General features: G+C 36.6%; 2 protein-coding genes across 3 annotated transcripts; one reads left to right on the forward strand and one right to left on the reverse strand.

Moving 5' to 3' along the window:
* Positions 1-60: 60 nt before the first annotated feature.
* On the reverse strand, positions 61-8,660 carry LOC146955828 (aspartate/glutamate/uridylate kinase family protein). Of its 2 annotated transcripts, none has more exons than XM_085724100.1 (7): positions 7,844-8,660; positions 6,483-6,627; positions 6,281-6,334; positions 6,098-6,189; positions 4,984-5,219; positions 4,684-4,854; positions 61-3,402 (listed from the first exon to the last, which is right to left on the reverse strand). In XM_085724100.1, the coding sequence occupies exons 1-7, from the start codon at positions 8,584-8,586 to the stop codon at positions 3,296-3,298; spliced, it is 1,548 nt and encodes a 515-aa protein (XP_085580226.1). In that variant the 5' UTR covers positions 8,587-8,660; the 3' UTR covers positions 61-3,295. The 2 variants fall into 2 exon arrangements, with proteins under 2 accessions (XP_085580226.1, XP_085580233.1); XM_085724107.1 differs by lacking the exon at positions 61-3,402 and adding an exon at positions 3,949-4,339.
* LOC146955829 (leucine-rich repeat receptor-like protein kinase PXC1) lies at positions 401-3,401 on the forward strand. The gene is made up of 2 exons (XM_085724089.1): positions 401-1,862; positions 2,466-3,401. The coding sequence occupies exons 1-2, from the start codon at positions 512-514 to the stop codon at positions 3,146-3,148; spliced, it is 2,034 nt and encodes a 677-aa protein (XP_085580215.1). The 5' UTR covers positions 401-511; the 3' UTR covers positions 3,149-3,401.
* Positions 8,661-10,271: the final 1,611 nt, after the last annotated feature.

Genomic DNA, 10,271 nt, shown 5'->3' on the forward strand with positions numbered 1-10,271 from the left:
ATTATACTTCACATTATTAATGCATCTATCATTTTTGTATAACCAAATTCAAAGATAAATAGGGTAGAGAGAGCTAGAGCTTAGTTCCTTTATTAAAAAATACAAGTAACAAGGTAAGAAGAAACATAACTAACATTTTCTTCTTTTCCCCCATTGCAGAGTAAAGAAAAAGAAAAAGCAAAATGTTGTTGGTGACATTTCTTTCTCTTTTACATAAAGGAGAGTGGACAACAGCAATCATTCACACAACAACCAACATACTAGACAGCAACCACCTTTAATCAACATATATTCCCTTTTCTCTTAATTAATCACCACTCTCCCTAATCATGCATGCATGCCACATGATAAATAAAATATTCCTCCCAAATTTCAAATTACTATCTCATATACAAAAAGCATGAGACCACGCATGACTTTCACTTCCTTTATTAATCATTTTTAAAACATCAACAACATTAGTAACATTCTTTGTTTCCACTTCCCGCCATAACAACTTCATCTTCATCCAATGATGAACTATGTCATCATGTTCTTCTTCTTCCTCTTCCTAAGCATCTACATTGTACCATGTCTAGCACATAATGACACACAAGCACTTACTCTCTTTCGCCAACAAACTGACACACACGGTCAACTCCTTACCAACTGGACCGGACCTGAGGCCTGCTCGGCCTCATGGCACGGTGTCACTTGCACGCCAAACAACCGCGTCACAACCCTCGTACTTCCTTCCCTCAATCTCCGAGGACCCATCGACGCTCTTTCTCCCCTTACCCATCTCCGCCTCCTTGATCTCCATAACAACCGCCTGAATGGCACTGTTTCAGCATCTCTCCTCTCCAACTGCACAAACCTCAAACTCCTCTACCTTGCCGGAAACGACTTTTCCGGCCAAATCCCACCAGAAATCTCCTCCCTAAACAACCTCCTCCGTCTTGACCTCTCCGACAACAACCTCGCCGGAGATATTCCTAACGAAATCTCGCATTTAACTAACCTTCTCACATTAAGGCTTCACAACAACGCATTCTCTGGTAACATCCCTGACCTCTCTTCCGCTATGCCGAATCTCACAGAGCTCAACATGACAAACAATGAATTCTACGGCAAAGTACCGATTACAATGCTCAACAAATTCGGAGATGAAAGCTTCTCCGGCAATGAAGGCTTATGCGGTTCAAAACCGTTCCAAGCTTGTTCCTTAACAGAGAACAGTCCTCCTTCCTCTGAACCGGTTCAGACTGTTCCTTCAAACCCGAGTTCTTTCCCTGAAACAAGCGTGATCGCAAGACCAAGAAGCCACCACCGTAAAGGGTTAAGCCCTGGTGCAATTGTAGCAATTGTGGTGGCAATTTGTGTTGCATTGTTAGTGGTAACATCGTTTGTTGTTGCTCACTGTTGTGCCAGAGGGAGAGGTGTTAATAGTAATTCCTTAGCAGGTAGTGAGGCTGGGAAGAGGAAGAGTTATGGTAGTGAGAAGAAGGTGTATAATTCAAATGGTGGGGGTGGTGATAGTAGTGATGGGACTAGTGGAACTGATATGAGTAAGCTTGTGTTTTTTGATAGGAGGAATGGGTTTGAGTTGGAGGATTTGTTGCGTGCATCTGCTGAGATGCTTGGGAAGGGTAGTCTGGGAACTGTTTATAGGGCAGTGCTTGATGATGGTAGTACAGTTGCTGTCAAGAGGTTAAAAGATGCAAATCCTTGTGCTAGGCATGAGTTTGAACAGTATATGGATGTGATTGGGAAGCTTAAACACCCTAATATTGTTAAACTTAGAGCTTATTATTATGCCAAGGAAGAAAAGCTTCTAGTCTATGATTATCTCTCCAATGGGAGCTTGCATGCTCTTCTTCATGGTTAGTCTTCAACTCTGAATTGGTCTATGATTATTAGGTTTCATATTTGGCTATATTTCCTTTCATATCAAAACACTAATTTCAAGAAGCACTAGTAGAGCAAGAATAGTTAACTTGTTTCATCTGAGTGAGCATGTAATTGAGTTCAAATATCATGTAAGAACAATTCATGATTAAGAATTTACTTATCTTCGGGTCGATGATAGATTAGTCTAGGGGTCTGTACCTTGGGATACTATATTGATGAAGAATCAAAAAACTAATAATCTCTCTTGTGATTTGGTTTAATTTTAGGGAGTAAATCAGCATTTTAGTCCTTAAAATTTCAACGGTCAGTCAATTTAGTTCATCAAACTTATGAAATGGCAATTTATCCTTTTACATTGTCAATCAATTTAGTCTTTTTTCAAATTTAGCCCTATAATTTTAAAAGTTATATTTTTGTCTTGATATAACTAAAGAGATATTTTGGTAAATGGACTAAATTGACTGATATTCTTTAATTTACTATTTTTGTATACTCGACCATTATAATTCCGAGGACCGAAATGCTGATTTACTCTATTTTGGGTCTGTCTTATATTTAATTTATTATATTGACAGGGAACCGTGGACCAGGGAGGATTCCATTGGATTGGACAACAAGAATAAGCTTGGTATTGGGAGCAGCAAGAGGGCTTGCTAGGATCCATACAGAGTACAGTGCAGCAAAAGTGCCACATGGGAACGTGAAATCATCCAATGTACTACTTGACAAGAACGGTGTTGCTTGCATATCTGACTTTGGGTTGTCACTACTGTTAAACCCTGTTCATGCAATTGCACGATTGGGTGGGTACAGAGCACCTGAACAGACAGAACAAAAGAGACTGTCTCAGCAGGCAGATGTCTACAGTTTTGGAGTGTTGCTGTTGGAAGTTCTCACAGGGAAAGCTCCTTCATTACAGTATCCTTCCCCGGCGAATCGCCCTCGTAAGGTCGAAGAGGAAGAAACTGTGGTGGATCTTCCTAAATGGGTTCGATCCGTTGTGAGAGAAGAGTGGACTGGAGAGGTTTTTGATCAAGAACTTCTGCGATACAAGAACATTGAGGAAGAGCTTGTGTCAATGCTGCATGTTGGGTTGGCTTGTGTGGTGCAGCAGCCAGAGAAGAGGCCAACTATGGTAGATGTTGTTAAAATGATTGAGGATATTAGAGTCGAGCAATCTCCTCTGTGTGAGGACTATGATGAATCACGCAATTCACTTTCACCTTCCATTCCCACTACTGAAGATGGTCTTGCTTAGGAAATTATAGTACAATATTGTTTTCTGTTATATATGTATGTATGTCATACTAGCTCATGAGGGAGGAGTATTATTTAACTTATCTTTGCTTCTTTGCCAGTTACATTGTGTTGCTGCAAATTAGCTAGCTCTTCAATCATGTTAAGTTCATTGTAAGATTTGTTGGCTTGGTGTAATTCCATTGTTGAATGTAGCAGAAATCTGAGAATCTTCAGCTTGAGTTTGGAATAAAGTCTTGTCTGCTTGAATTTTATCTGCACTGTGAATCCGCAATCATGAGTCTGTTATATCTACGAAACTTTACTCAAAAAAATCCGCCACACTTCTTTATTGAAAGTGGCTTAATTAAATTTCTATCTTTTATTTAAAATTGTAATTTGAATGCATAAAAGTACATTCGAGTGCATGTGTGCATAGAAGTACATTCGAATGCATGTGACGCATGATTTCCATAGAAGATCATTATGAATTATATTACATTTCATAAACAACTAACAAGTTGCAACCAATGAATAATACCTTCAAATTATTCAGCATGCAAATTCTAAACCTTGCACAAAAGATGTCATGTTCCACACTGATATGATAATTAAGGAAGGAGCTTATAACCCAATCAAAACTTCAACACATACAACAGTTTGCAAATTCAAACCTCCACCCAGTCGCAATGCAGCTCACTAAAAGAAATAATAACTTTTTTTAAATCTATTTCCTTTATATTTTTCATCTATTGACTTCCCTTTTATTTCCTCTACTGAATTCACAAGATGAAACGGACTTGATTGAAGTGATTATCAGTATACTAGCAAGAATAGACAGTTATATTACTCCATATCTGTTCGCATTTTACCGACAAAGGAAGGCTACTGCTAATACATTAGCATTCTACAACTCATCTGTGAATAATTTACAGAGGTTTTTTTTTTTACATTTTACAGAAATATAATAAAGGTACAACCACCACGTAAACAACATAAGCATACGAAAACGGAATTTGGGACTTCAGCTCTACAATTTCCCAGTGGTGGCAAGTATCCAACTTAATGGTTCTAATTTCCTAACAATAATTGAATTTGTTGAATTAATTGTTATGTTAGCTTATAGCTCCAGTTTGGTCAATAAGTGTGCCAACTTGTTCTCCACACAAAGCTTTTGAAATGTTCCCGGGTGCCAATAGATTAAAAACTACAACTGCACAAAGAAATGGTGGAAAAACGCATCAAATAGATTGTTATGAATAGTCTGCTTCATTGGTTACTTCAACGAGTATCATCATCAGTTTATGAAAATAACCTTGGGTTACAAAAACTTCCATATAAAAGAAAATACTAGCACCATGAGAACAACAGCTAAGCACTACAAAAATTTATGGCATAGATGTGCCTAGATATTTAAATATGCGACAGGACTTATTTGAAATCCACTGCAAGGAACATGGAGAATGACAATGCATTGTATTGTGTATTGAACAATATCTAAAGCAGCACAACCTGAAACACCCCCATAAAAAGACCAGATGCAATAGTATTGCTTACCAGGAATGGCATTTTCCTCGCAGAATGTCAGGGCTGACATATCCATAGAGGTGACACCTCTAGACACTAGCTCCCTGAAGGATATGTGCTCGAAAGTGAAATTGTTGTCTCGTGAGTTGCAGTCATATACGCCATCTACGTTGGTACCTTTGAGGACAGCCTGAGCATTAACTGCAGAGCAGATAACATGCGCTAATTATGCTTGCCAAAAATATCCATGTGGTTGATGTGGGGGAAAGAGTAATAGATGATGCGGAGGGAAGAGTATTAGAAAATTATATAGAAAGGACAGAAGCATACCCTCTGAAGCCCGAAGAGCAGCAGATATGTCGGTTGAGAAAAGTGGATTACCAGCACCAAAACCAATGCCACCAAATATAACAACTCTTCCTTTCTCAAGATGCCTGATGGCCCGTTGCCTATTGTACGGTTCAGCAAACGCCTGCATTGAAACTGAAGTTTGTACACGAGTCTGAACACCCATCTTCTCTAAAGTTGATTGAAGCAGTAAGGAGTTCATCACAGTTGCCATCATGCTGACAAATTTAAGAACTCAGGTCAATATTTTAAAATGTAGAAAGAAAGAAAAAAACAAATCACTTTAGAAGATATATTAACCATAAAGATTAAAAAGATCTTATGGCAGCATAAGTGCAACATCTAATCTAATGAACTAGAAGCCATGAAAACACTGATCTCATATTACCCATGTGCAATACATGAAGATGGGATGCCAATAAAGTTCAAGCATCAAAAATTCATTTAGGCTTTTGATGAAAACGAAAAAAAATATAACAAAAGTTGACAAGTAAAACTGTCCAAAAATAAATCATTGTCGTAAGTATTTCAATATAAACTTATTCATCATAAAATCAAAACTGCACAAATTTCAATATGCTGCAAAACAAAGGTCAGAAGTGCAACTCTAGGAAGGATGTGATGAAGCTTATGCAAACCATCAGCAAAGCACATCCAGTTGGAAAAGAAATAATATAGACAAAGCACAGTGCCAATTTAACCTCCTGGTAGTTCTGACCTCACTCCACATGTACAGCCCTACCTAAAAGTTCAAATTTCCAATTTTCTTTTTTAAAATGAGATGAGTCATAGTCCTCTTTGCACTCCAATGATCCAGAGGAGGCAGTTGCTATCTAATTGGCACTACCAATCCCATACAAGTCAAAGTTCACTCCCCAGCTGTGGCCTTCCCTGGCCTGTCACCAAGATGCTCTCTTTCCCACATCCCAACTTCAACTAGCAGTTCTATGTTTTCCTTGGATCATCCATTTGTAATCAGGATATTCATGGTTATCTAAATATATTTTTTTTCATGTATTTTCTTTTTGATGGATTTCTAGTAAAATTGCAAGACCATAAATAGAATAAACATTGAACTTTTAGTGATTAACCTTACCCAACTTGGTATGCAGTACATCTTTCTAAACCAGTTGCAGTTACCCATGCATCTCCACAGAAGAAATTACGACCTCCAACAACAATTGCTACCTGAAGTATCACAAAGAAAGAAGCAAGCTTCAGCTAAACTGAATAGGATAGCAAAATACAAGACCCTAGAGGAAAATCATGAGAACTGTACCTCCACACCAAGACGGGAAGCTATTGCAACTTCATTTGAAACTAACATGGCCACCTGACAATAAATTTAAGCAAGCAAATGGAGTAAGCTTTGTCATAACAATTAGACTTCTTACTATAGACTATGATCATGAGTCAACTTTCCACATATATAATATAACCAGACTGCAACTATATTTCATTTTAGGTACATTCCCACAAACCTTAGGGTCAATATTGCAGGTATCGGATCCAGTAAGTGCCGATCCACTAATTTTTAGAACAACTCTCCGCCATCTAAGGTTTGACAATGCTTTGGACTTCAGGCTGTTTACTTGACCTCCACTGCTGGACGTAGCCACTCCATATCTAAAAATAAAGGAGGGGAAGGCTCAATATTCACAATATTACAAGAATAAGAACAGGGAAAACACTGCATGATGAATGACATTCAAACTATAATGGTCCAAACAATGACAACACAATCAATATGCCACTCCATCCAAGTAAAACTACTTCGCATTGCAAATTGGAATTAAGAGCTTAGGTTCCCATGTAATTTGTGAACTTTAAATATGGTCTTGAAGATATCATGATATAGATTGCAACAATACAATTGAAGAAAACTTCCATATAGTTTCAAATCCTAGTGTGTTCAGTTTTACGGAGGAAACCATCTGAATCGATAGTCGCTATAAAATGCGATATTAGTAAAAATACGGATGTTCAGTTCCTGTTATACAAAGTTGATTTTGCATCCAAGCTTTGTTTAAGTAGAAGTGAGAGTGGTTTTTGCATTCAATTGAAAAATTTACACCAAGCTTGCTTTCAAAGTAAACAAACCCAAACATCAATCACTCACTTCAAACTGAATTTTAACCAAATCAAGTTCAAAATAAAGTTTATCAACCACTCGCCCAAACACTCAACATACAACTATACTGCCCAAACTTGCTAACATATCAAAAAACCTATGCCATGCAATGCTAAGATTCTACAAAATATACCACCTTAAACATGTCAAGTAAAAAGTAATTTTACAAAGTTTTCTTTATTCAAGTTGTAAGCATCTAATTGTAATAATGAACAAGGTACTCAAATGAAAAACAAAATGTGTGTATATTTCTTCTCTGTGGTTATAGAGCACAGTCAAACACAAGATTTGAAAACACCATAATTAATAAAGTAAACACATAAGTCCTGGGTTCAAACCCGGAAAAGAAGTAAGGGAGCATTTGATCTGCTAAAAGGTGAGTACTCAACAAAACAACACACGACAAACACGGTACATCTAACGTTGTCCGGTCCCTTGTTTTTTTAGCACATCAATCGCGTAAATATTTAGTCTAACTACTAGCATTTGCCAATTAAAACAAAAACAGCAAATGCAACACACCTAAACAAAACTTAAAATTTTCAGATTCGGTCAAACTCAAAGATCGTCTATTTATTCCAAAAAACCTACCCTAAAATAAAATCTAAACATATCGAAGAAGTAATGTCATAAAGTTTTGAATTTTCACATAAATACTATACCAATCCACAAGCATACAAATAAATCAAGCATTTATGAAACAGATTAAACCTCTTAGATTGCCTAGGTGAAATGGAAGCAGGAACAATAGCTTTATCATCATCAGCAAACTTGGCCGGAAGCGAATTCCCAACAATATGTTCCATCTGCTTAAACCAAGGCCAATGACTAGCAGAAATGCAACCATTATTCATTCTATGTCTCTCTAGCTTATACCTTTTCTTCAAATTATCAACCTTGTTCTTACACTGTTCCACACTCTTCGATTGATTCTCACATCTTTCACTCACCATTGAAGCTACTTCTTCCCAATCTCTTCCTCTTAGATTCCCTCGATTCAGCTGCGTAAATTTCTCTGTATAAGCTTCGAGTAAACACACTATCGCTGTATCACTCCATTCTTCTCGATCCTTTCTATACTCTGCTCCTACTCCGGCGCTTCCTCCACCGTTACCGCTTGAAACCGGTTTTGACCGTTTGTTGTTGAATCCATACGACGTCGTTGCATCACAGATCTCATCGCGATCTCGATCTTTACGTTTCTCGCTACCAGCGTCATCGTCGAATGGATTACCGTAGTCATCGGTGTCGTCTCCGTCGTCGTCGGCGACGGCGGCGGAGACGGAGGTGGTGATGTGTTTGGATTGGACTGAAGCAGTGGAGAAGTGGTGGTGAGAGTGGTGGTTGTGGTGGTGGTGAGGTGCGAAGGTTTGGTGGAGGTGGTGGTGGTGAGAGTGGTGGTTGTTATCGTCGTGGAGGAGAGAGAAATCGTCGTCGTCGTCGCAAGAAGCCATGAGATTAACGGCGGAGAAGACGGTGAAAGGGTTTGAAGGAACGGCGTTAGGGAAAGAGAGAAGAAGGTGAAGATGTATGATAACGTTGTGGTAACGTTAACGTTAAGTGATAAGTGCGAGTGAAGTGTACGCGCTTTTTGCTTTATTTATTACCACGTAGGAGAGATGGAGGACCCCAGGACATGTTTATTTGGGCCAACCTTCTTTCGGCCTGTTTGGTTTGGCTTCTGAGAAGCAATTCTAGCCCAAAATCAATTCTCTACAGTGCCAAAAGCAATTCTAGCCAAAAACAACGTGTTTGGTTCAGCTTTTCAGAATTGCTTTTATCCTCCAAAAGCAATTCTCCATGAAGCTACAAATCCTAGCTTCTAGCTTTTCTAGAATCAATTCTCCTTGAACAACGCGTATAAGTTTGTATATTTTATTATTACAACATGTTATTTTACTTTATTGCCCTTTATCAATTCTCATTCTTTATCAATTCTCCTTTAGCTATGTCTATTTTAGTAATTATACATTCAAAAGCAATTCTACATAATTGCATCCAAACATAATCATTTTGTTTAATCAATTCTACATAATTGTATCCAAACATAAATCAATTCTCTCAGAATCAATTCTGTCAGAATCAATTCTATCAGAATCAATTCTCTCAGAATCAATTATATTCAAAGCTGAACCAAACGGGCACTTTGTGTTTGCCTGTTTTGCTTTTAAAAGAAACTAATATTTTACTATGTTTGCTTTTGTTTTTAAATTCAAAATAGAATTTTGTGACTCGCTCCTTAAAAAGAAAAAAATTATATATAAAGTGAAAACTCATTTTCATTTCTAACAATTTTCTTCTTTCTTAATTTAATATCTAATAAAAAATAATATCTAGTTAGTTTTTGTCATATATCTTGAGGGTGAGAAAAAGTTAAATATGTTTTTTGGTCTTTATAAATATGTCAACTTTTTGATTTAGTCCCTTTAAAAAATTTCTTCAACTTTTAGTCTCTCAAAAAAATTTCATCTTCACTTTTGGTCCCTCCTTTAAAGTAAACTCATATGTATAATTCATATTTTTGAATAAAAAATTTTAGAAAAATTTATAATATTATAAGAATCTCTCCCAAAAAGATTTAGAATTTTTTAACAAAACATGAATTTAATATGAATTTTTATATGTTTTAAGGTTAAAAATTCATATTTAATTTGTGTTTTGTTAAAACAAATCTACTTTTTTTTTGAATTTTTTATAATATTTTACACATTTCTGCACAATTTCATTAAAAATAAATAAATTAAATTTAAAATAGGGACCAAAAGTAGTGATTGAAAATTTAATAGGGACTAAAAGTTGAAGGAAAATTTTAGAGGGACTAAAACGAAAAGTTTGTATATTTATAAGGACCAAGAACATATTTAACCCAAACATAAAAAAAAACTTTTATAAGTGTTTATGTGCGAATCTGATGGGATCAGAGTCTAATAGCAGCCGATAAATCAAGCATAAATATATATATATATATATATATATATATATATATATATATATAGAGAGAGAGAGAGAGAGAGAGAGAGAAACACGACACAAAGCAATTTATACTGGTTCCTCTCACAAACTATGAGTAGTCAAGTCCCCTTGCACTTTCAAGGAATTTCACTGTAATCGCAACTGATTACAATTGCTCAAGGATACA

This window comes from Medicago sativa, chromosome 1 (genome assembly GCF_051527215.1).
Source record: "Medicago sativa cultivar Bolivia chromosome 1, Bolivia_mono, whole genome shotgun sequence".
In the NCBI taxonomy this organism is placed as follows: domain Eukaryota; kingdom Viridiplantae; phylum Streptophyta; class Magnoliopsida; order Fabales; family Fabaceae; genus Medicago; species Medicago sativa.

Bases quoted from the DNA above. Each gene is read 5' to 3' on its own strand.
- LOC146955829 (XM_085724089.1), top strand. From the start codon at position 512: ATGATGAACTATGTCATCATGTTCTTCTTCTTCCTCTTCCTAAGCATC. The intron at 1,863-2,465 runs GTTAGTCTTCAA...TTATATTGACAG, and splicing joins CTTGCATGCTCTTCTTCATG to GGAACCGTGGACCAGGGAGG.
- LOC146955828 (XM_085724100.1), bottom strand. From the start codon at position 8,586: ATGGCTTCTTGCGACGACGACGACGATTTCTCTCTCCTCCACGACGAT. The intron at 6,190-6,280 runs GTACAGTTCTCA...GTGATACTTCAG, and splicing joins CTTCCCGTCTTGGTGTGGAG to GTAGCAATTGTTGTTGGAGG. The intron at 4,855-4,983 runs GTATGCTTCTGT...TCTGCTCTGCAG, and splicing joins TGCTCTTCGGGCTTCAGAGG to TTAATGCTCAGGCTGTCCTC.